The sequence below is a fragment of the Podarcis filfolensis genome (assembly GCF_964270895.1).
Source record: "Podarcis filfolensis genome assembly, chromosome: 3".
Classification (NCBI taxonomy): Eukaryota; Metazoa; Chordata; class Lepidosauria; order Squamata; family Lacertidae; genus Podarcis; species Podarcis filfolensis.
The window spans coordinates 22,313,254-22,340,276 of NC_139606.1; the positions used below are offsets into that span (position 1 = coordinate 22,313,254).

The following is a 27,023-nucleotide window of genomic DNA, read 5'->3' on the forward strand; positions in this document are numbered from 1 at the left end:
CACGCAGCTCCCTTTACGAAATTGTGAAGAATAGATTTGTTGTTCCCCACTCTGAAAAGCTGGGTGTGTGCCTGTCCTATTTTTGTTCCAGGAATAAGGGAATAACACTCCCAGCTCTCTAAAAATGATACTTTTTGTGGAGGTACTTTATGCTTCTCTTGCACAAAGAACCAAGGCTAGGCTGTTGCATCACCTATGCCAACTTTTCCCAGCTTGGTTTTTGTCTCTTAGATATTGGTGTACTCCAGTTCCCATTAACACTAGTCAGCATGACCAATAGTTGGGGATGGTGGCAGCTGCAGCCTATCGAAACTGGAATTAGCTTTCTTTCATTTCATTCGTTTAAAGCATGTAGAATTGGGGAGGGAGGGAGAATTTCCTATTCTTTCTCCTTCTCTGCAGCCACCTGCACTCCCAAGACCTTCCCAGAGAGTTGGAGGGAAGTTCCTGAACAATGTGGAATGGGATGGAGGAGGGTACTGTGGGTGGGATTTCTGAAAATCAGGCACATCACTTCACACTGCTCTGATATCTAAAACACACTCCTCATATGTCCACACACCCAGCATTCCTTTTTGTTTGATAATTGTCCTGATAATTGTGAGTATTATTGTACTTCTTAAAAAAGAGCATGCTTCAGAAATAATAATAGAAATGGTTTGAGTTTTGTTTTTTAGTTGAGCTTCAAGGTTCTGTCTAATCTGTACTTTAACCTATAGGTATAGTGTCAGAATCAAAATGAATTGCTTAAAAAACAACTAGTAGACAGTTATAACAGACAATATTTTAATACTGTTACAGTCAGAATGAACATGGCTTGCATAATTTTTCACCCCAGAATGGAGATTGAACTTTAGGAATGTTGTTGGAAGTAAAAGCATTACACTGGGTACATTTCAAGCAGGGATCTCTTCATCAAATTGTATCAGCTGAAGATGATGCAAAATGCTCATAGAAAAAAGTGTGACCTTAGGCATTTAGTTCATGGACATTACTCTTTTAGATTAGGGGTGTCTAACCTCTGGACCTCCAGATGTTCAGCTGCCATCATTCCTGACAACTGGCATGGACTGATGCAGGTAGGAGTTAAACAACATCTGGTGTGCCAAAGGTTCTCCATCCCTGTTTTAGGTAAAGAAATTATTTACCATTATGGGAAATAAAATTTGTGGAAAATATAAGTATGGTTAGAACCCATGTATATGCCAGAAATATTCTTTTAGTGAGTAGTCCATTTTGGGCAAGTAACTTAAAAGTTTAATGTCTGAATTCATGTTGTTTTGATGATTATATAAATAAATTACTAAAACTACATTTTTAATTTTTATACATAAAAATATACAAAAACCCCTTTATTTTCCCTATATTGGTGACACAGTTCCATGGATAATGAAATATATTTCCTTAATTCTGAAAATTAATGATAAAAAAATCAATATTCTTTCATTTTACAATTTGCTTGAAACTAAATTATAAGCAGGGCCACAAAAAGATTTCTGTTTACCACTCTTTGGTGGGGAAAGTGTTGTTCTCATATTTAAATATAGAACATTCATGTGCTATTAGTAATCCATTCATTAGATCATAAAGTGAGCTTCATCTTTCCCAAACTACTTTTGTTTTTCTTGTGTTTGGGAGTGAAACAAATGAATTGCTGTTGTGAATCACATTCTGTGCATCACTCCTACACAATACTACTTTTCCCCAACATCATACAAACATGTTTTCTATGTTGCAGGATCCAGACAGAGTATTTTTAGGAAGCTGTTAGAAATATAATCCTGCTGTCAAGAGCTAATCCCTCATTGAGAGTTCAAGTGGCAGATTACTTCAAGCGTGGTGTTTCATTGTCCGTAAACTGTCATCTGATAACTCACTAGGTAGTTTGGGGAACCTTCTTGTAGGGTCAGAGAGACCCTTCTCCCCACTACAGATTCATTCTGTTTTTTGTTCCCTTTGTTTTGGATTTTCCTTATTAGGACTTCCTGAAATGCAGTTTGAAGCCAGGCACACAACAGAATTCTTCTGTTCCTTTGTCATGCGCAACATGTTAAGGCAAAGAAATGAGCGTGATGACTTAGCACAACTTGTTCCTTTCTCCAGACTTAGTTTAATAAAACCGTTTTGTTTCCTGTCTTGGTTCTCGATAGGCAACCTCTGAAAATCCCTTTGAGAAGAGGCGGAAGCCTCCTTTGGCCGAGATGTCACGGCACCACAGCCGGTTTGAAAGAGATTATCGCACAGGATGGGACCGCCGGGAGTGGAGCACCAATGGGAACCACGTGAACAGCAGTAACTGCAACAGCACAGTGAACAGCAATAGCAACAATAGGCCAGGGCTTCTGCCTGTGCCAATTGTACCCTCGCGGCTGCATGCCCCAGCCACAGTTGCTTGTACCACAGTGAACAGTGATGTGATAACCACTCTTGTGGCCAACTCTTCTGCAGCTGCAACAACCAAAGTAAGAAGGGGATTCTTTGTACTCTATATTGTATTAGCTAAGGAAAACCTCTTTAGAAGATACCGCCTTTTCCTTTCAGATCATGTTACCTTCCGATAAGGTCTTTGACAGTGTGCACTGGGATTTTGTTTTGTTTTTTCTTCTTGTCAGTGCCGTTGGTGCCTTCAAGCTTCCTTATATAGTTTCTCGGAGTAGTAAGCCCTACCATGCATTTGTAAACTTATATTGTCTAAACATTGCAAATAGTTAAAAAGTGAAACTGTCTTGAGCATAAGCATAAAATGTACATCACTATCCCCCCCTTCCTGTATATACGGCTGTCTTATCTTGTTCTCTACTTTAGTTGCCTGCTCATGCCCTTTACGTTGCAGGATAACTTAAGCAACGAGAATGATTATCTTCTTGGCCTGAATAGGATATAGTAAAGTGTAAATACTAGCTGTTTTACTACTTTGTGGTTCCTACTTAAAGCCCATTGTAAAAGCCCAGGTACCACTTGTGAGCACAAGTCATCGACATTTCTCCCCAACAGATACACAAATTCTTATCTTAATATCAATAACCTTTTACAACTTCCTGTTGCTATCAGAGATGCTGTTATCTCCCAGCCTCTCAAGCTGGGGGTCAACATTTTATTCTGCACCAAGTTTATTGCCATGTCTCTTGACTTTGTCCTCTTTGACAGCTCATTTTTTCCCTAAAACCCCCAGCCACGTTCTAATTGTGGCTCATGTAAACAGTTTCCACCATTTCCATGTTCAACTATAGGAGGAAAAGGCCATCCTGGCACTCAGTTTGAAATGTCTGTGCCATTAAGCAACAGCTTTCTGCGAGTGTTGTCATATTTTACCAATATATACACTTGAGGCAATTGAAATGCGGCTTGCAAAGAAAGGGCAAAGTTCCATGAGGAATATGCAACCTGTCTGTTATGGGGATTCCATTTTTAGTTTGTTACTTTTAGGCAATGGGACTATTTCCCCCATAGTTCATAAATGTGCTTTCCGGGGTGCTCATTGTCACATGTTTCCTGCTTTTGCGGTTGCTGATTGCCATGCAAAAGTAGTCCCAATCTTTTGAACTATCTCTGCAAACTTTAGTATTTTTGGTTGTCTTCAGTACTCCATGTGAGTTCTGTGCCTGTGCAGGTATCTGGATAAACTCAGAAGAGGGGTTTATCCTCTCTGCATATACTCTAGGAGAGTGTACAAACAGCTTGTCTCTTTTGTTGCTGTGAACCTTCACTGAAGACCTTCTCTGAGCTTTTTTCTTTCTTTCTCTAATGATAGTTCCAGAGCTTTTCGATTTGTGTAACATGGTCTCACCACTTTTGTTGTGTTGTGGGAATAGCTTGGTGTGGGGATACCCTCCTTGAACTCCTGTGATGCATGTGTAATATTTTAAGTGTATTGGCTGGAGAAGAATGAATAGATGCCTGTGATGGATATGGTCAGTGTCATGCTTTAGCAGGGAAAGAACAACATATAGTATTCCCCTCCATGCCAAAGATTTATAAATCAAGCTAGAAGAAAAACATTCATGTTTTTTGTGGGGTAGGGTGAGGAGTACATTGCAGAGACTAGCAGGAGCCAACTTCTAAATATATTTTATTTAGCAAAGTTTAGATACCACTTACTTAACAGATTTCTAAGTGGTTTAAACAGAACAATCAAAGTAAATATGAAAAATAAGTTAACATGTATTCAACAATTTAAAGAAACAATAAGACAATAAAATATAAACGAGAAAGCCGATTTCTTAATTTTCCTATTTGTTCTGCTACTAAGTTTTCCTGGCTTCCTTGGTTAAAAAGTTTTTAAGCCAAGAGTTGTTGATTTTAATTAGTACACAGTGGCTTATTTGTTCCTTTCTAGCTTATAAAAATGGATAAGAAAGTTATTAAAAAAAACATATTGGAGAATAAAAGGAAAACCAGCAGGTTTTTAGAAGGTTTTTAGCAGTATAATGGGAATCCATATGTGCCCCTGTTTTTTTTACTTTGCGATCAACAGAATGTTTTCCTAACATTTTTTAAAATAAATCTAAGTGCCAAATGAAACAGATCCAGAAAGGGAGACAATAAAGTTATTTAAAGAAAGCCAGAGTCAAGCTTAAAAGTTTTTATTGTGTTTCCATACCACATTTGTTCTACCACCCACGGTAAAGAAATAAGCTAATACTGTAGAGAAAACATTTTGGCTGAGGTTTATAATACGGACATCTTTTCTTTAAAATGACCAAAGCGTTTTGACATTATTTCCATTTGTTAACAGCCAAACTGAAGTACTCTTTCACTAAGCTGGGACATTATGTAGTTGCTGTTTGGATGTGTTTAGTCTGGAGAAGATTAGAAGTCAAGTTGCAAAGCCAACACAGTGGTTTCATTTGTCTTGACCTCTGCTCCTGGATATTGTACATAGAGTCCATCTGCTGGCTGTTGTTGATCTGTTTTTGCACCAGATGTTTGAGTCCTTTTTGAGGCTGAACTGTGATAATAAACACTGCCCTTGTTTTCAAAAAGAAGCTAGTGATATAAACTGTGATTCTTCAGACAAAAAAAAAAGCCCTTTCCATAATAAGCAATATATGGTAATCTTGGAAGAGCTTTTCACATACAAAAAATTGTCACCACACTATTGTCATTAGCATGCTCACTTGGGAATTAAAATGGAAATATTATGAGAGGAGCAGATTATCACTTGTTCGTGTTTCAACAGAAAGCTGGTGTGGCTTTCTGCTGTGTTTACTGACCAAATCTCAGATTGAAAATTGCTTATGTTAAAGGAGGAGGAACTCTGTAAAATATTTGGGCATCTAAGTAGCTCGCCACAAGCCAACTGACAGGTGGGTTGAGACCACCCACTTGTAAGTGACCTGATCTCATGCTTCAAAATGTGCATGCATGCATCGGAAGTCTGGATTCCCCATAGGGAGATTGGGGATAGCTGATTTTTATTTTTATTTTTTTGGTAGCCATTCTTTGTTTCCAAGTTTCCAAGTTTTTCATCTTTTTACAGATTACAGTGGTACCTCAGGTTACATACGCTTCAGGTTACATAAACTTCAGGTTACAGACTCCGCTAACCCAGAAAGAGTGCTTCAGTTTAAGAACTTTGCTTCAGGATGAGAACAGAAATTGTGCTCCCGCGGTGCGGCAGCAGCAGGAGGCCCCATTAGCTAAAGTGGTGCTTCAGGTTAAGAACAGTTTCAGGTTAAGAACAGACCTCCGGAACGAATTAAGTACTTAACCTGAGGTACCACTGTACAGATTTTTCTCAGCTCTTACACTGCTTAGTCATCCTAACAATTGATAGGATGAACCTGTCTCTCAGGATGAGATTTATTGTTGTTGTTTCTCGTTATAGGGGCATTGCCTAGTTCTGCGTTGAATGTCACCTTACCTATGAAAAACAAATTCACTAAGTATTTTATAAGAACATAAAAATAGCCTTCTGGGTCGTGCAATGGCCCATCTAGTCCAACATCCTGTTCTCACTGTGGCCAACCAGATGCCTGTGAGAAACCAGGAGGCAGAAAATGAGCACAGGAGCACTCTGCTCTCCTTTGGTTTCCAGCAGCTGGTATTTGGAATATTTTTTCTACCGTGGGTTGCTAATGTGTCCTGGAAACTTTGTATTGGAAGGCAATGTGATTATGGTTTTCATCTCTTCCTAGGGCTGCTTCTTTTCACATGTTTACAGCGATACAGATTGTTCAAACAACATATTTAATTGCTCTATCAAGCAATTGACCTTTCGAATTGAAAAGCAGTTACTTTTGGTTGACATGTCTTTAAATCCCTAATAGCCAGTGTGTTGCCCTCCAGGTGTTGTTAGATTACAACTCCTATCATCCTTGACTATTGACTTTGCTGTCTATTGCTGATGGGAATTGGAGTCAAAAACATCTGGAGGGCACCACATTGACTATCTCTGTCTTAAGCAGCCTATGAATTATTTGAGCCTTATGTTACGGGGGTTTGGATTGGATTTCAGCTGTATATTTTATAGCAGATAATGCTTTAATTTTTGTCTGTACTTGAAAAGGCTGCTTTTTTTAAGCCAAATGAAAACATCTAGAGGTTTGTGCTTGTGCTTGATAAATTAAACTTCCTCTGCACCTCAGGGTTTCTTTGTTTGTTTGTTTCGATTATTAACTCAAAGAACTGATGTTCCAATTAATTTATATATGCTTGTTTTGTTGACTTGCAATGTGTTTATCATCGTTTGAAAGAACCAAGAGGCCTGTCCATACTCCAGTCCTAGCCCTATTTGAAGATGAAAGCCCTTGGTTTCAAGCACCAATTTACATCAGGAAGCACTTAGAAGATCACAAGTGTGACATGTTTAGGTATACAAAGACACTGTTTCCAGTCTTTGGCACTTGGATCAAAAATGCTTTGACTTCAGAAAGGGGAGAGAGCTGTAGTATCTGGCAAGTCAGTCAAAGTGTGTGTTAGCCAAGAGCTATTTACTTTGAATCTTTTACATCTTTTTCACTTTTTCTCCCTGCATGTATCTTCAGGTTTTCTTTTTAAGTGTTCTTTAATCTATCTGTTGATTCAAATGAAATTGTCTGCATATAAAAGACACGGCTGTCATCTACATTTGTCTGCTTTCAGAGAAACCAGGCGTCTTTCCCCGTCACCCTTCTTCCGCAAGGGAAAAGCGAATTCCATTTTTAAAAGCCTTGTCCCCAAGTTCCGTTTTGCAAAGCGAGACGTTAACAAATTCTAACATCGCTTTATAACTGAACTTCCAGAATATCAGTTTAATATATATTTTAACAGCACTCTTTATCAAACCAAGTTTCATGGATTTAACTTCCCCACAGGGAATCGCAGCTGGGTTGCCCTGTCTAGCTAACCCCACTCAAATAGTTCAAAATCCCAATTGCCCACACTGACAGTTGGTCCTTCTCCCATTGGGGGTCAAATCCCTATCTGCCACAGGTCCCTGTCTAACCCACAGATAATCCCTATCTGAGCCCACTGAGACAGAGAGCTCATCTGTCTACCCAGTCAGAAAGCCCCTATCTGCCCCTTATACTGTCATCATATAACTTAAATTCCATCCTCTCACTCTCTTAATTGGCTGTTGTTCTCACCAGCTCTCATTGGTTGCTGGGTCATCAGGAGGCAAACTCAGGGCTTGTTTGTCACAGTGACCTTTAGCATTCATTGTGACTGTATCTTATATTGAGAGTTAATATAGTACAGTTCAAAAAAAACTGTTGACTGAAATAATGTGAGGTATAGAATTGCAGAGGTAGATGGGACCCTAAGGGCCATGTAGTCCAACCCCCTGTAAAGTGAGATCCTCTTTTCTGTTGCTTTTGGGTTCTGATAGGTAAATGAAGTTGAAGTCCTATAAACATTTACCTGGAAGCAAATCCCATGAACTCAATGGGAGTTGCTTCTAAGTAGACAAACATAGGATTATACATAGGATTCCAGAAAGGGTTATTTGCGTGTTCAGACCCAGAAACCTCCCCCCTAAATAAATTCACACTTGACTCAGATTTTTGGTTTGGTTTTTGGCAGAATTTAGGCCACAACCTTATTGATTACAGAAAGTGACTGGTTGCATAGGCTCTGGTTCGACTAGCTCCCTGCCATGCAGGTAGCGCTGACCCGGGGCACCAGCATAGGTCAGCCAAGGGTGAACACCTGGATAAGCGGAAAGCTAGGCACAGGCTATCTCCACCACCTAAATGCCCCCCTGGACTCAGGCGCGGGCACAACCCCCTCACAGGGGTTGACCAAACCATCGAGTCCCTGGATTCCTTTAACGGAATACCCTTCACATAGGGATGGCGAGAGCGTTCTCCCATCCCTATCACCTGAACCAGAGCCTATCTGCAACCTTACAGGTTGTGACGATTTGCTACGCTGCAGGTGAAACCCAAATGGCAACAGCCAATCAGCCAAGTGGGGAAAATTCCTGCCGTGCCCCTGTCCCAATGACAGACGACACACAATGGCATAGCAAGGTCAAGCGCAACAAGCCCTAAAAGTAGGGAGAGGTGGGTGGGTGTTCCGAATGTATGCGCTGAAAGAGGAAGCTCTGGGACATGTGCATGGTTATAAATACAGTAGGTCCCTCAAACTATTTGAACTGTGTCCCATTGGCCAGATTGCACCCAGCTTCAAGGGACCTACCAATCAGGTGTTGTGGCTGACCAGATGTACCCACCCACAACACGGGGTGTTGGTTGTCCAGGTCTCACCGCAATACGTGCCCTCTTTAAGGAAGGACCCGATTTACTTTCAGATGGCAGGAATTGAACCTAGGCCCTTTCATAAATAAAGCATGTAACATCCCACTTATGACTGTACACCAGACTTATTGCAGTCCCAAATCAGGCTCTGTATGGACAATAGTATAATACGTAGTAGGAGAGATTGATTTAAATCAGTGAGTGAGATTCAGTTTCTCTTTGTGGAATTAATATATCTCCTGAACAAGCATGGATACAACCTGGCTGCTATGATTTAATGGTTCATCTGCAGCTATGGAGAACCTTTATATAGTCTGGCAAGAAAATCCAAGAGGTGGTGTAACCTACATCAGCCTTCGCTAAACTGGTGACCATCAGATGATGTTGCTGGTTATGGCTGATGGGAGTTGAAGTCTAAAACAAAAGGAGGGAACCAGGTTGAGGAAGGCTGGTCGACATGCACTTAGCTTGTCTGTACACATGGTGGAATTCCTTCCCACTCCCCCCCTTTAAACTATTTTCTTCCTCGATTCAAAAGTCAATGCCGATTGCCCATTCCTGGACCAGAGTTTAACTGAAGGATGCCTTTAAATAACAAAGTTTTAAAGTAAAGGGTAAATTAACTATTTTAAACTATTATAATCTGGCAATCACTCTTATGTAGGCCACTTGCTGTGAATCATTTACTGCTATAACACATCCTTCAAAAATAGGGTGAGTTTAAAAAAAAAAAAGCAGTGAGAGAGAGCAAGAGAGAGAGAGAGAGCGCAATCCACAGTAAATGGAATTGGGACTGAAATATGAATCATGAATCACTACTTTTTACTTCCCCAACCCACCCCCCACTCCCTTCCTATATACATATCTTTTCACCCATTTGTCTGTCAGTGCTAATCTTGATGCTATCTTGAGAGAGTACGTAGGCATGAATTGAACCACTGAAGTTTTGCTTTACAGCATGTTGGCACACACTGAAATTGAACTGAACATGTGAGTCAGGGAGGTAGAGAAGGTAGCTTAGGATCTATTGGTAGACAATCCTCTAGGAATTTGCAGTAGATCATAGAGAGTTTCTGTCTTTAACAACAGCAAGTTTTTAAAAAACAAAAAACACAACACTCTATCACAGCAATTCTTGGGCAAACTACCAACTTTGGTGTTCCTTGTCTGTAAAACAATTTTGTTGCATTTTAACAGATCCTTGTGCAAATTTTAGTATTCCCTTTTAAACCCTACCCTCTAGTAACTCAGTTGTGGCTTTGTTTATCCACAATAAGAGTCCAATAAATAATCGTTGTGAGTGGATCTTGCGGTTTTAGGGTGTTGGGGGTTTTTTATTTAAAATAATCCCACAGCGTAAGGGGTATTCTTGTTTCAGTTTATGCTGCTTTATACCGTTGACTGGAGAACAGATTGGTTGAGCATCGTGATTACTGTTGCAACAGAAAGAAGTCATGAGGGCAATTTTCTCCTTAAACGTAACCTAATAAGCCAGGGCATAAACCTCTTGGGAATAGCCTTCCTGTTGCAGCATCTCATCAGTGACCTTCATGGAACTTCACATCCTACATAGTTTCATGTTTTGCAACTTAAGAGTTAAAACAGTGTGTGGGTCACTATAGATTTTGGATCCAGGAAATGGAATCGTGGCACTGGAAATGAAGGAGCAAGTTGGCTATCAAATGAATGGTGACACATCCCTAACATGAAAGAGCGTGTTATCTGCTAAGTGTTGAAGCGGAACTGTCTCTCACTACCCACACAATTGATTTTTCACTTAGCGGATTGTCTATTCACTGTCTCTTCTGCTATAGCTTTGAATTTGAAAAAAAAAAAGCAAGTCCTTTTCCTGCCATTGCTAGGCCCCTTAAACCTTACTATAGATATATATATTTCTTCAAAAGTACAATTTTCCCTACTCTACCATTTATATGCACTTCTGGTGGAAACTAATCTAACTTGCATCTTTTGGACAGGGTTTGCTGATGTTGTTGTTGTTGCTGTTGTTGTATTTTTGCACTCAGGTGCCTCAAAGCACCCAGTAAATGTGCATTTGCTAAACTGCCATGATTTCTGTGCGTAGGTAGATTCAAAGTGCATTGCTGGAGCCCTTTGTAGTGTTGAAAGAAAGCATGTACAGTGGTACCTCGGGTTACATACGCTTCAGGTTACATACGCTTCAGGTTACACACTCCGCTAACCCAGAAATAGTGCTTCAGGTTAAGAACTTTGCTTCAGGATAAGAACAGAAATCGGGCTCCAGCAGCAGGAGGCCCCATTAGCTAAAGTGGTGCTTTAGGTTAAGAACAGTTTCAGGTTAAGAACGGACCTCCAGAACGAATTAAGTACTTAACCCGAGGTACCACTGTACATGCACAGATGCTGATTTATCCTTAAGAGTTCTGTGCTCGTCTGTTCCACTTTATGAACAGGATAAACTATAGCTACCAACAAATACTTGCATGTTGTTGCACATGCAGACAACTCTGGAACTATTTTCTTCTCTAAGGACAGCTTTAAAAGTTACTCATTTAATATGGGTGCTAATGATAGCAGAGATGTTGAGTGAATAATGGTTCCGTTCCATTAAGAAACCCTTATGCACATTTGCCTCTAATTACATACCCCAAAAATATATTCACAGCTAAGCAATTTTTGTTGGTCTTCATTGGGGTCAACTCTCTTGCCCTTGGTGTAGTTTGGTTGATAATCTGGCCAAGAGATTAGAAGTACTTTGCCACACATAGTATAGATTGCGAGCTTGCATACATCCAGTATCTGAGTCTACCAATGAAGCTGGTAGCCTGCACTTTTGGTAGAACGGTGGTAGCTCCACAGACGTTGATGTGGCTGATTTAGAGTCAGGGCTTGGGCTCTGCTATAAACTGGGTGGCTAGTGTGCTTTTGTTTATATGCACAGAGCACATACATGTGCCACTCCACTAAAGTACGTTATCCTTTTTCTGTGATGAATGGGTCCTGTTCATGCATTGTGAAAGTGTGCTTGCATGCACTATCCCTGGCTGATAGGATTTTCCTTCACCATCCGTCCTCTAACTGGAAGCTTTATCAGTGTAATGTATTTTTTTGTAACTGTTTTAATTTCAGGTTGTCATGACCTATGACAACCTGCCAAAAGAACTAAACACTGGCTCTCCTTCTACTGTAGTGGCCAATTGCTAACTCCATTCTCACCACCATATGTTATGGAGCGCACACTTTTCCTTGAGTGAATATCAGTTGTCATTCAAGAGGATGCTGTTGTGCTCAGGTCCTTCTTGCAAGTTTCCCATAGGCGTCTGGTTACCCACTGTGTTGTCCGGATCCTGCAGGGCTTTTCCTACGTTCTTACCCAAGCATTCTCTATTGTTTCTTGTTGTGCCCGACGCAGAAAGCTTTGGCAGTTGCTACATAAGAATCTGCATGATTTCTCCTAATTTACCACCACCATCACCTTCCATAATTAAGCCTCTTGAGTCCCATTAGCATCAGGAGGTTGTTAAAACAGGAGGGCTCCTGCTGCTGCTAGCATTTTTACAGCTGACTTCTTGCTGAGAGAAGTTTGCTTAATCCTAGAAGAAGAAGCTGGAAGGAAGAGGATTTGGGAATACTGGGGCTGGCAGCATAGCAGGCCCCAAAGGGAACACTAAACTTTCAATTCTTAAACTTTTCAAGTCCTGCTGGCATGAAGCTGGTAATGAAGTTACTATGTCAGTAGCTCACTGAAGAAGCTGCTAGAGCAGGGTTTCCCAAACTTGGGTCTCCAGCTGTTTTTAGACTACAACTCCCACCATCCCTAGCTAGCAGGACCAGTGGTCAGTGATGATAGGAATTATAGTCTAAAACCACCTGGAGACCTGAGTTTGGGAAACCCTGTGGGTAGAGCCAAGCAGAAGGATTTCCTTAAGTCAAAGTCAATGGGTTCATTCACCAGCTGTCAACCACAAAGTATAACTGCAACAGGTGCTTCATGATCTGTGTATGGAGGTTGGCTGTCCTTCATTGTTGAGGCCAGCCAGGTTCTTGCAATTGTTTCTGCCATGATACTCTCCTATGCTATTTACAGAGTACTCAGGAGAGGAGAGAATTCAGTTCCTTGCTTTGTGCTAAACTTAGAGAGAAATATCTCAGCTGGGTGAAAAGTGACATACTGGCCCTGTCCTTTCTCTGCATCACCATGAATACCCAGCCCTGTTGATAAAGGTGCAACACTGGCCTGGATCCTTACAAGAGATGTTTGCTGCAGGGATGCTGCTAAATGTAGCCCAAATGTACTCCCAAACTGCTGCTTCTCTGGATTAGCAGATCCCTGTGCTGAAGGCTCCTTTGGTTAAGAGTAGGCTTTGGTGCCCAATGGGTACTTGCTACCTCTTTTTATACGGGAGACTCAAGTGTAATAGTACCTGAACCAACTGGAAAAGTACGGGCTGCTCAGCCATCTCTTCTCCCAAAAATGTTTCTGCATGTGAGGTTATGTAGTGGAGCCAATGGCAACCCTAAAAAAGAAAAATACCAGCAAAATCTAGCATGCCACTTCGGTTTCTCCAGAGCAATCCTGGTTTTCCTGGTCCTGCCTGGTCTTTCGGCCTTTTTCTAGCTCCAGAATATCAGCTTGAATTGTCACCAGGAGATACTGCTCTTTTTGGTGTCTGTGGGGCATTGAGTCACAAATATAAAATGAAATACAGCATATTGAGCTGGTGGTGGTGATTTAGCATAATACTTGGAAAACATCCTGTGTTGTTGTTCTTACCTTGAGATTCTTGTGCTGTAAGTCAGCATGTTCGCTCTATGCCAAAAAGCTTCACCAAGGAGCCCTGTAGTAGCTTCTATTTCTACAACACAAACATTTGGTTCACTGAGTTTATGTGTAGTATTTGACTTTCTAAAATGCTTAACATGTGATTTTTCACTTGTAGCTGTTTTTCAAATGTGCTTTCTTCTTCTTTGTCTCCATTGTCTTTGTCGCCTTGCCTTAAGTTGCATCATTTTTACTTAAAAGTTTCTGCTTAGTAAGCATTCGGCAAGCATGTTGAGTAGCTCTGATAATTAGGTAATTTGAATTCAGGCATGGATGTTGGATAATGCATCCTGGGATGGTAGCTGGCTTGCTGTAAGGTGATGCATTCAGCCTTTAGTTGAGAGTGTAATGGGCTTTATATCATTGTTGCTTGCCTGCCTCCCAACTGCTTTGAGTGCAAAAGCATGTGTGTGCTCTGTTTGCCCTCTCTCTCCTCAAGAGAAGCAGCAGATGTTGACAGTGAATATAGTGGAGTGGGAATGGGTAAAATAATGAACTGAAGTGGAAGCTTAATGGAATTATTAATGGGATTTGTGTTCATATAATGAGCAAGAACTAGTTCTATTAATATGAGTTTTACGTGTGTAAACCTGTGCCAAAGATTTCTAAAATTCTCACCCTTCTTCAGAAAGACATTTGTACGGTACAGAGTTGTAATTCTTTGAAGATTCCTCTTTCTACCACTCTGAAGTTCCCTTCCAGTGTATAAATCAGAACGAAACCATTTTAAAAGAGCTGCAAAGAAAAATGTGGATGATATTTAAATGCAAAAAAGTACCTTCAAGTATCCTCTGAAAGGAACAAAAAGAAAATGCCATTTTTGATTAAGCAGTAAAGAACTGCATAGCCAGGGATGACCCTTGCTGTGCAGGAGGGTGAAGCAACCTGTTTCAAGGGGTGCCATGAGGATGCAATACATGGAGGTAGGAATTGGTATGCCAATGGTTCAGGAAGGCTTTTTAAAGCACTGGCCGTAGTGGAAGTAGGAAAAGCATCAAGAGTACTTGGTGGTTGGGGAGGGGAAAGAGCTATTTTTATTTTATATTCGGAATATAAAAAGATAAAGAAACCCCTGACCATTAGGCCCAGTCGTGGCTGACTCTGGGGTGGTGCTCATCTCGCTTTATTGGCCAAGGGAGCCGGCGTACAGCTTCTGGGTCATGTGGCCAGCATGACTAAGCAGCTTCTGGCGACCCAGAGCAGCGCACGGAAACGCCGTTTACCTTCCCGCTGGAGCGGTACCTATTTATCTACTTGCACTTTGACGTGCTTTTGAACTGCTAGGTTGGCAGGAGCAGGGACCGAGCAACGGGAGCTCACCCCGTCACGGGGATTCGAACCGCCGACCTTCTGATCGGCAAGTCCTAGGCTCTGTGGTTTAATCCACAGCGCCACCCGCATCTCTCACATTTGGAATATAGGCAACTCCTAATTTGCGCAGGGGTTGCTTTCTGGGTCGTTGCGCGTTTGTGTGAAATCATGTACAATTGAAACACCTAGCTTTGTTCTTCTCCTGTTCTGCCCTTTTAGTGATGTATTTTATGATGTTTCCAGGTCCCTTCTAGGTTTGCTGTGTGCGCGCAATTGCACACATATTGGTCGTGCTTAAAATGTGGGCTGCCTGTACTGTATAGAGCAGGGACGTCCAACTCCTGACAGACTGCAATCTACTCACAGTGTAAAAAGAACTGGCAGTGATCTACCCATTGTCGTTGGATGGACCAAAGTTGTTGAGCTTGTTTTTAAGGAAGCCACAGTTGTTGTATTCCCTTTTTTTTGGGGGGGGGGGATCACTGACAGGCCAAAGATCTACCAGGAACACTCCATGATCTACCAGTAGATCACCATCTACCTGCTGGACATGCCTGGTATAGAGAATAAAGCATCCTGTGCAAATATTACACAGAAGTATGAGAGAGAGTTCAGAATGACATTTTCAACAGCTAGTTTTTAAATCTGTGAGTAAAATGGTGGCCAGTTCCTATGCACTTGTTATTTAATCTGCTTGAATTGTGTTTCCCCCCCAGTGAATACATAATATGAAACTGATGCTTATTTTCTGTGTTTGTTCAGCCTGTGTTACTTCTTCCATGACAGCAGACAAATAACAAGATAGAGCATGTGCTTTGTGCCAAGTCTTCATTGTGACTAATTTTTTAAGTTGGCATGCATTAATTCTACTGGGGTCAACAAAACACTCCGCTTGTTAAAAGTATGGACTTAATTGCTTCGTTGAATAGGAATCAGCAAGAGTATTTCATGCACCACCATGAGGCTGAGTTGGTAAATACGGATGCTGACTGGCATCCTTGTCTTCTGCACAATCAGACATACATAGGGTCAAGGTCAAATGTACAGCATTGAACATAAAGTCTGGTTTTTATGATGGATGTCAGTGCTTTCTATTTCGGAAATGTACTGATTTCGATGTTTTATTGTGGACTCATGCTCAGCCTGGGGTGAATGATATTGAATAAAATATATTGTTCCTATAACTCATATTAATGGGAATTCAATAATAGCAACCTGTCATCTGTTGAGATTAGAAATGAGTGCAAATGTTGTGCTGTAAAAGCATTAAAAAGACATTACAAATTAGGTTCTACCACAATGCCACATTGTGTTCCTTATAAATAATTTATAGCAAAGCTGGGCCTTGAAGTCTCTTGGATTGTCCATTTGTAGAGGCCCAGTAGTTACCTTCTGGAGCTGACTGTGCTCCATTGATCTGATTTATGGAACTCATAAATGCCGTGGCCTTCTAATTTAATAAACTTTATTCAGTCTATGTTTTAAGCATTGTTGTAAAGCACTTCCTTCTAACTAAAATGAAATACTGTGGTGTTTAAGCATTACACTGTAGTATTTTGTTTATAATTTTCTCATGAAAACGTATTGTGTGGCATTATAATGAATGCCCATATTTCATTTGAGTGTTTTGATTTAACAACTATCGGTTGGCTTCTTAAACCTTACTTGACTTCATTTTGTTTCATTTCTTGTTCTGCTTCCTTTTGAAGAGCTAAGGGTGAGTGGCATCAATTTAAGACTACAAACCACCACAGTTATTTGGTAAAATCAGGGCTTTTTTCCAGCGGGAACTTTCAAGAACTCAGTTCCGGCACCTCTCAGGTGGGCACCATTGCCATTCAAAGAGAATGAGGGAGGTGTTCATGGTAGGCTCCAGAACCTCTTTTTCTAGAAAAATAGCACTGGGTAAAATCAACCAATTCCCCCTTCCAAATTAAAAATGGATTATAAACATATATTAGGTTGGATCTAAAAGTGACCTTTCTCGTGTTTCTTCTGCTCGTGGAAGGAGTCTTCTGTGCCACACAAGGAATGAAATGAAAACCCAAAAGCTTAGTTTGCTTGAGCACAGCTCCTTAGTGAAACAGAAACTTTAGCACTCCTACAGTGTGAGCTCTCACACAAATGGTTATTGTGTTGGACAAGAAAGTTCCAGGCAATAAATGAAATAGTTCATCTGTTGATGTTTGTTGTTGTGAGAATTAAAAAGAAGAAGAAGAAGAAGCAGGCTCCTTGGAGGAAAAGTGGGATATAAATGTAACGAAATAAGCAGTTTTATTTTTATAGAAAAAGAGGTGGCGGAACTCACCATGAAAGCCTCCCTCATTCTCTTAGAATGGCAATGGGACCTACCTGTGAGGTGCCAGAACTAAGTTACAGCTGAAGAAAATCCTTGACAATAAGTAAATACATTTCTTTCCTATTCACACTTGTTTGGCGCTAAACCCATTGTGTTTACCTCACATCTGACTGACACAATGGGTTTAGCGCCAAACAAATGTGAATAGGAAGGAAATGTATTTATTATATGAATTTCCCTCAAAAGTACACCTTACTAGCATTCTGGGCTACTGGTTCTAAGAGATCATCTGACTGATTAGACAAAATATAATTCTTCATCTCTTGACTTTTGTTTTTACTTCAGAATTTGCTGAAATAAATTCATTTAAATCTTCATTGAGTATTCATTTTCCTTCCATTATTTCGCTCTGCCAGCATTGGATTATGATCTACATATATACTTGTTGCTTGTGCCACTTGATGTTCCCTTCATACAGATCTTATCATTTCTCAAGTGTGATCATAAAGTATTGAATAAAAGATATAATTGTTACGATGCCTCTATAATACCTCCAACAGTCTGTTAATGAAAAAGATTTCATATTTAGATTTACAATGGCTGGCAATCTAGACTTCATTGAAGCATTCTGCCCACAAATTAGTAATGACTCTATATCTTGGGTTGTAACACCTCATTCAGTAACTCCCAACAATATGATAAAAAATAATAATCAAAATTTTGAAGAAAAAAAATTAAGCAACCTGTTGCATATATGGAGCATAAACTATACCTAAGACAATCTTTTCCTAAGGCAGCATTTAACACAATAAATCAGCCATATGGGTCTAAATACTGATGTTGTACTTGCTGCATATTCTGCTCCAAGAATTCTATTTTTAAGCAAATTTTCGTGCCCTTTCTATGTGAATCTCTTGTAAGCAAACGATGACTTCTTCCTTTTCTTAATTCTCCATATAATTGTTTGTTTTAATTCATGATCAATTCCTTGCACGTTAAGAGAGGAAATCTTTATTTTATTGATTTCAACACCATACTAAAAATAATTTTTATTTATTTTCCAATATAAATTGTTTCCATCCTACTTTCCCCTCATTAGGGTTTACATATATTTATAATATGAACTGTTCTAAATACTGTGTTTTAATTGTTGTAACCCACCCTGGGACCTTAAGGCAAAGGGTACCTAATAAATTGTAACAACAATAATATAGTTGTGCACCTCCTTCTTCCCTTCTAACAACCACCCACTCTTTGTCCATTTGAACAAATTCTCCATCTATACTGGATGTTTCCTTCTCTTAAACAAATAGTAACAAATCTCAGATTTCTCTTTATTTTCAGAACCTGTGCACTTACACCAGCTAATGTTTCAATCTTTTTCCTTACATTTTTAATGCTTTTCCCATCATTCCTTTCTTTAAAAAAAAGTGCCTTTTATCCCAAAACCTTTAAATTTTGCAAAAATAATATTGAGCTTATTTCTTTCATAACTTGAATTGATTCTGTAAGCTTGCTCAATACCTTGCTGTTTTAAATGTGCCACACAGATATTACTTTAAAGAGAATATGCACTTTTGATTTAAAGAAAGCCTGCCTAGTATGTAACCCCATAACCTCGAACTGCAGCAAGAATATAGGGGGGAAACAGTGAAGATGTAATACCGTATTCACAATTCATCCCAGTATAATAGGCAAACTGGTACGCTCTCCTCATGCTGAATCTTGAAACATTCTCCAAGAATAACTCAACATAAGGCGAATAAGTATAATAAAGCCCTGAGATTATGAAAAATAATAATGTTATATGCCAGATATGTTTTGTCATAAATAACTATATCTTCTTTATGACTAATGTCTGTGGTTAATGGTGCTTCTGCCGCAACATGGGATACTGGGCATGTACTGGTGGACTCAAGAGACCCCTGTGCGCTTAAGTATGTGACCAGAAAAGATGGACCACCATCCATAACGTGTGTGCGACCCACTCTCTTGGTCACAGCACCTTGTCACAGTCTTGCCTTGTCATAAGATTGTTCATTGATATATTTTACTGATATCAAACATTCGCTGTGAGGGAATATGATGTAGCCACATTGCCTAACCGAAGCAGGTTTGGTCCTCTTATCCTGCCTCAGGATTCCATGAGAGGAGAAAAGAGCGCTATAAACGGGCTAAATAAATAAATTGTGGACGGGGATTTGAAAGAACTAAAATTCATTATCAAAGTCTTGGAGTACATTGTTGATAAAAACGGAAGCTTATTCATAAACTATAATTTTCTGTACTGCACTTCATCATTCCAGTTACGAATACCTCCCAACACTTAAATAAAAATGCTCCCAGTTTGCAGTTTATGGGTAGTAAGGTTCTGCTTCATAGTTTTATCTAGTAGACCATGGAGAGCAGATGCATTTCGATACAGAAGGGCAACAGGAAATAGCCGCTCTGATTAATATTGTGTTAGTCTGGATGTTCGTGGCAAAGATTTGACACAAAATCTGTACCTTACACTGATGTGATATGGATTACCCCACCATTCTCTCTCCCATGCATCAATGTACTGTGAGTTATCATTGAAAAAGCAACTGCATGATCCTTGGTCAAGTGACAGATTTAATTCAGTTGTTATCAAGATGAAGAAATGAATGTGACATTGGCTGTAATAATTATGTTCAGTTGAAAGAAATTTAGAGGAGAGAAACCCTTAGTCTCTTAAACTGAAACTGCAGATAAGGGAAAGCCTGGCAGTTGTATATATCATTCTTCCAGTTTGTGCTTTTATTGCTCCTGACAGTCTTGAAAGGTGTTAAGGTGCATCATAGTCCAGGATTTTGCATTGTGTTTGGCTGGAAATCTGAATAAGAGGAATAACTCATCCGCTGTGTCACTGGAATGTAGCGAGAGGAAGGTAGTCATCATAGATTTGAAGGTTGTGGTGAAAAACAGTGACTTGGTTGAGGGAGACAGCCCTGGGTTTGTTGCTCATCATCATGTTTCGGCCACTGCGTAAGTGGGCCGCTATGAGATATTTTGTGATTTTGCTGTCTTACATTGTTTTGATGATTGATTTATTGTGTTAATGTGCTGTTTGCTGTTTTGGGGGAGATATGTAAAAAAATACTAAGGGCATGTCATTTCCCCCCACCTATCCCACACACCAGAACTCTGGGAAGGGTGATGAGATTGAGTTAGAAATCAGGGAGGCAGTCAAGAGAAAATTCACTGTGGTAATGGGTGACATCAGCTACTGGGTAACTGCACAGCGTGATTAACGAACAATGTTCAAGGAAGCTGTAAAAGCAAGGAAAGTTTCCACGATAAAGCTTAGAGAGTAAAACTCTTCCCAAAAGGAAGACAAAAATGGAGCCCAGCTTTTCAGAAAACTAATGTGAGTTGACAAAAGGCGGTTGAAGAAAGGAGCATATTCTTTAAAATATTAAAAGAAAAAAAATGTGTTGTGAAAAGCTTTCCTACCTGCACATTGGGGGGGGGACTCTTGCCTTTTGTTGATTCTCCTTGTTTTCTGTAACCCTCTGCAGCCTTTCCTATCCCAACTCTTGGAAATAGGTTGTGAGAGGGCTGAGGGAGGCAGAGGGAAAATGTGAAATTGAGTGCCCAGTGTTACCTGAGTGGATGTAAGTTCCTCTAGCCCAGGCAGTTAGATCGTGATCTATCAGTAGATCACTGGACGTCTGTGGTAGATCACTGGTAGATCACTGGCTCCCCCCAAAGAAGCTCAACAACTTTGGCTCCCCTAAAAAAAGCTCACTTTGACCTGAACCCCTTAAAAATGGGGCTTTCCTCCTCCCTAAAAGCTCAACAAGTTTGACCTGAACTCCCAAAAAAGGGGGTAGATCACTGCCAGTTTTAAACTCTCTGAGTAGATCGCAGTCTCTTGGGAGTTGGCCACCCCTGCTCTAGTCCAAAGCCAGTTTAAATACATTGGAAACAGGAAACCATCCAGGGATGCAATTGTACCAGTGGGTTACCAAAAAGTTAAAGAATTGCTAAAGTGGGGTAGGGAGATTGCTAAAACACTGAATGAATTCCTTGCATGAGTTTTCACTTTGAAATAAGTTTGACAGAACCATTGTGGGTTTGGTTATTAATTTATTTATTTTGCTTCCTTCCGTTTGTTTCTTTGTTGGAGAGTGCATCTAAAGAACTAAGTCAAATGACAGTGATGAGATGAAGTTTTTAGGATTGACAAATTGAAAACCGATTTGGAACAGTAGGGTCCAAGTTTGTGAAATAAAAATAAATAAATAAATAAATAAATAAATAAATAAATAAATGATTAATAAATGAACTCAAGCCACTGAGAAGTGAAGGTGGTAAGTTTTTGGATGGTGCCATGCTATTCAGGATAGTAGAATCCATTGCAAACTGCAGAGTTCTAAAATGATCTCTCTAAATTGAGTGGATGGGGGAGGTCTTGGACTTTAGGTGTGTTTTTTTGCCTAGCATTCTAGATTTAACATCCAGGACCTCTCAAACACATTTTCCATGGTAATTGGGTGGTGTTGTGTACTAGAAAGTATGTGTGATATCCACAACCTTCACACGTGGCAGCTGGGTCACACTGTAAACATCGCTGTCCAAAGCCCATCTCCCAGACACGGAACCTTTCTCACTTCAATCCCCAGAGATGTTTCGTTGGCACAAGAGGATGTAAGCACCCAACAACCAGGGGCTTTCTCCATTCTTTCCCACTATGACCCTCTGCTTCTTCAAGGTCCTAATTTACTGGTACAGGGAATGAGGACCTTGAGAAATATTGTCAGCATGGGAATGAGCACCAGCTGGAATCTAGCCCAAATCTTTTTTTTTTTAAATCTCCTGATCTCCTAAGTCTGTCTTTTTATAATCTTGAGAAACCAATTTGTTTTACTGAGCATTTATGCTTGGCACATATTAACAAATGCAGTAGTTCCTAACCCTCCCCCCCCCCGCAATGGACCACGTGAAAATTGTGGGGAGTCTTGGCGGACCACTTTGTAATCTCTCTGCCCATCGCAGCGATTGTAAAGTGTTGTGCTAGATGTGGTATGATTTTAAATTGTATATTTACAGACACGCCACAGCCCACCTGAATGTAGCTCATGGACCACTGGGAGGGCCTGTGGATCACAGTTTGGGAACCCCTGAGCCAATGCATGCTGCAAAGGAACGTTCGTTTGGAGACTGAAGAACTGAAATTGAGCCACGGGAATTTGTGTTCCTTCCTCCTGTTTCATGTGCAACATCCTTGCAGCTTGTAGCTTCTGGTAGTAATTTGCTCTGTCTTCCAAATGAGGAAATTGTTTCTACTGCTCATCTTTCAAGCCAAAATTGGAAAGCACCGTTTGTACTTTATAATTCCTGTTTGAAAGATGAGCGCTGACCATAATTTTCTGATTTATAGGTCGCGGCTGAGTATTATTAGCACTAAACAAGAAGTTGAAAATAAGCTGCATACGAGAGGCAGTGGTTCATTTCCTATCAGGATCATTTGAACTGACTTTATACTGCTTCTTGCCTTTATTTCCATTTCTTTGGCATTATTTCCCTTCTGGATGGATGGTCCCATCACATCCTATATGTAAAATGCTTTTTAATGTATTTCTTCCATCATAGACACTCTTTCCTCTACCCCATCCTTCTCAGACTGTCTTGCCTTTCCATGTTTAGTTGAATTTTCCTTAGATTGTGATCCTGTGAACAAACAGTTGTACTACTTTCAGTTGGTGCTGTATAAGCAACCATTTATATTATTATTTTAGGTCTAATTAGCATGATCCATGCATAGGCAGCCCCTGAGATAAAAACTTATATTGGGGGAGTGGAACCCCACAAAACTCGTAATGGTAATCTTGGGTACTTCTGGACACCTTTGTGTGATAAATTTATTCCTGCCCTCTTTGGTTACTATCCAATGCATGCTGAGATAGTGTTCTGGTGGTGAAAGTGTATCTGGGCTTAGGTTTAACTTCAGGTTAAACTCTAGAAAATCCTACTCTTAATGGGTGGGAGAACAGGGCATACAATATTCATGTCCTCTCCCCCCCCCCAAATCCATGAATTTTGTGAAAGCCATTCCTAAGAATTAATTGAAGTGATGGGAGTTCAGAGATCCAGAATTTGCTAGATGATGTTAAGAACTGGAGAAACCTCAGGGGACCATTAAAACTGCTAGTGATAATCTAATAGTGATGTCTGCTTAGATGCTCAGAGGGTGTGATGGAAGCTTCATTGCTTTGGATTGTTAGAAATTACGAGACAGTTGTTATCCATTATTTAATATGATGAGACTGAAGTGGGCTGTTAAGAAGTTTTTACGTAATTGTTTTATTAAAATGGATCTAGGAGTGCTGCATACATTAGTCGCAGATTTATGTAGGCCGATAGCTGGTAAGAGCCGCTACAAAAAAAATCAAAACAACTCCCAGGTCAAATTATATTCATATATTGTGAAGCCTCAGGGTATTGTGTCCAAGCTTCTGTCTTCCCATTTCTGTGTATATTTCTACCCTGATCTTATAACACTCCCACTCTCATGACAATTCCATACTAGTTTCCAGCGCAAATTGAGTCGGTAAGTAACAAAAGGACAAAGCCACAGAAACCCAAATATCAATAAAGTAGAAGTGATCATTACATAAACATGTCAACATATTTCAAGTATATGTATATAGTATACAAAATACAAATTATCCAAGATGTGGCTGTTACAGAAACAAAAATGAAATCCTCCAAATATTATAGATAATGATTTGATTAATTCAAGGGGAAATTGATTAGTTCAGAAATCCTCCAAATATTATAGATAATGATTTGATTAATTCAAGGGGGAAATGATTAGTTCAGTTTGTATTCCAAGTTGAGTCTCGGCTTACTACAAACAGAAAGTGGCACTGCAGACCAACATCAGTTATAAGAATACTATATAATTTTGTTGGAATGAGACACTTCATGTTTAACCTCACTGATAATATACAACATTAAAATAATCAACTTGGGTCACAGAAGTAGAAACTACAACTCACATACATTTTTGGTATAATTCTAAAATGCTGGTGTGTAATCATTGTGTAACTGTTGATTAGTTGGTGTTAGTTTAGAGGGGACGGACTTTGAGAGGACAGGCCTAAGTTTTTCCTTTTGTGCCTTCACTGAGTTTGGTGCTTGGGAAGATCATCTGGAACAGACATTACTTGGCATTTGTCATTTGTCACTCCACTGGAGTGTGATGCTAACAGTGCTTACAGTTCAGCGCTACTCCTGTGTTTCATAAACATTTTGAAATGTTTCCTGGCAGAACTTTTGCAGTACTGCAAACTCCTTCTATTACCTTCATGCAGGAACATTGTATTATAATTGGAACAGGGGTGTGATGTGTGCAAATGGATCTTCTGCATGACCACACGGCCACTTGATCAGCGCCATCTTTATGGGAGAATCAGAGTCAGGAACCTCTGAATAATTTTTTGGAGTGCATCAGCTGTAGAAATCGGCTGCATTTTTGGTGTGACATTTTCTTCCCTTCAGCTGTTTAACAGATAATCATCAGCTTCTTTTCAGATGGGTGAAAAACTAACATGAGTCTCTTATGGCACCTTTAAAGACTTACAAATGAGTTGTGGCATGCACTTTTGAGAACCAGTATATGCCACAATAAATGTGCTGAACACTGAAGGTCCCATCATAATCTTTATTGTGCCGGCTTACTTTCTTTTCTTTAGATTCTGATCATTGTTCTTGCACATCAGCAACAACTCAGGGGACAGCTGTTTTTGCAGGAAGACTGCTGCTTGGAAATTCTGGGCAGGATTTGCCTAATGAGTTCCATCATCAGAGAGCCAGTATATTGGCTTCGACTTATGCAACAGGGCTACCCATCTGTCCTCTCCCTGTGCGCCCATCAAACCTGACTCTGGTGGGGTCAGGGGAACCCCCAGAACAGCATGTGAAGGGCAGGGATCTGAAATGCTTCCATTGATGGAACAATCACCAGAGCACTATGTTGAGTTTCTCCCTCTATCTGAATATAACTGAGTCAGCGAAGCATATCCTCCAGATCACATAACCCGAATTTTGTCATTTTTCAACTTCACACTTTATGCTCTACAATCTGCACTTTAAGCACATTGAGTATCTGGAGGAGAGGAGGGGAGAATAGCAGTTACGTCTTATTTCAGTGTGTTCATGTTTGTGGCCACTAGACAGCCACCCACAGGTTAGAAGTATGAAATTGCAGGGAATAGTTTTATCCTGGGAGAAGAATAGCTTGTTCAGGTTATGTGGCTTTTGTAAAAATGATACTCCAATTTCTGTTGAGTAGTAGATCTGTAGGAGATCCAGATTTTAATTGGGTGTGTATTTCTACCTGCAACATCTGTTGGCTCATCCTGCCCTTAAGGCATGAGCTACTAGATCCCTTACTAAATCTGAAGAAATTTTATTACTTCTGAGTCATCAGGGTAGAGCACTGGTTTCTGTTCTTTATAAAGAGACTTGATTTTTCTATGGGCCCATTAGAAGGTCTCAAACTTAGCTGGGAGAAGGACCTACACGTGAAAATATATTTTTCTAAGTGGAATGCAGTATGGGCATCTAAGCCCTATAAAGAAACCTCCTCTTGCGGAAGGGAATGCTTCTGAAAAGTTCTACATAGTTAGTGCAAAGAATGTGACTATTTGGAGAATGCAAAGGTAAATGTGGAAATAGAGATTTAAAGAAGTCAAATTGTGGTGGAGGGAAACTGTGGAGGGGGGGAGTACTATATGATAAGTATATAATATCCGTTTTCAGTGTTTTGGGTTGTATCTTTTCAACCTTTTTTCTTTCTTTGTTGTTGTTGTTTTGTTTTTCTGTATTATTTAAACAAAAATAACTAAACTAAACTAAGCTAAAGAAAAGTTCTACATAGTTGGCACTGTGCTGCTGTGTTGCTTTCTCTCATACGACATCAAATAAGACAGGGGTCAGCAAACTTTTTCAGCAGGAGGCCGGTCCACTGTCCCTCAGACCTTGTGGGGGGGGCTGGACTATATATTGGGGGGGGGGGAATGAACAAATTCCTATGCCCCACAGATAATCCAGAGATGTATTGTAAATAAAAGCACACATTCTATTCATGTAAAAACACCAGGCAAGCCCCACAAATAATCCAGAGATGCATTTTAAATAATAGGACACATTCTACTCATGTAAAAACACACTGATTCCCGGACCATCCGTGGGCCGGATTGAGAAGGCGATTGGGCCGGATCCGGCCCCCGGACCTTAGTTTGCCTACCCATGAAATAAGTCATAGGATTGTTGGCATGGTTGTGGTAGCAGGGGTACATTTTCCCATTTATGGTGGCGATGCCCTCTGCCATCAAAATTTTGGATTCGTGTTTTCAAAGTAATATTTTTTTAAATTAAATGTGACATGCAAGCCTCCCCACAACTTGCTCCTTTAATTCCGAGGGGTGATCAAACAGCGAGTTTCCAATCTAAGAACCTTCTTACGTGGGTAATCTCTCTGCAGTTAGATCTTCTTTGGCCCATAGATGGAAGTCACTGCACCATCCCCATCCCCCCCCCCCCACGGAAGCTGAAGCTTCCATGCACCTTTCAGAGGCCGGTTCAAGAACAGTGTTAACAGTAATCCAGGCTGTGTATGACCGGAAGATATGTGACAAGTGGCTAGATCTGTTTTTATCCAGAATGGGGCATAACTGGCACACTAGGAGAAGCTGTAGAAAAGCACTGCTAGCCTTGGTTGCTTCACGAGCACCCAGGAGCAAGGCTGGATCCAGAAGAAATCTCAAGCTGTGGACCTGGTCTTTGATGGGGACTGCAACCCAAGTCTGAACAGGACGTACCCCCCCTCCCAGTTTGGCTTTTTTAATTGACAGTCCAATATAAATTAGAAATTAGGAGTGCGGGATCAAAATAGTAG

General features: G+C 40.3%; 1 protein-coding gene and 1 long non-coding RNA gene across 3 annotated transcripts in view; both read left to right on the top strand.

Annotated features, from left to right (window-relative positions):
- KLHL29 (kelch like family member 29) overlaps nt 1-27,023 on the top strand; it is a 408,337-nt gene that overhangs the window by 128,663 nt on the left and 252,651 nt on the right. For both annotated transcript variants that reach the window (XM_083607226.1, XM_083607227.1), the window contains exon 3: nt 2,151-2,462. In XM_083607226.1, coding sequence (XP_083463352.1) covers nt 2,202-2,462 — 261 coding nt within the window. In that variant the 5' untranslated portion in view covers nt 2,151-2,201. The remainder of the gene's footprint in view (nt 1-2,150; nt 2,463-27,023) is intronic.
- LOC310759888 lies at nt 2,482-6,586 on the top strand. Its single transcript, XR_014546614.1, has 2 exons — nt 2,482-5,497; nt 5,742-6,586. It is a non-coding gene; the product is annotated as an uncharacterized lncRNA (long non-coding RNA).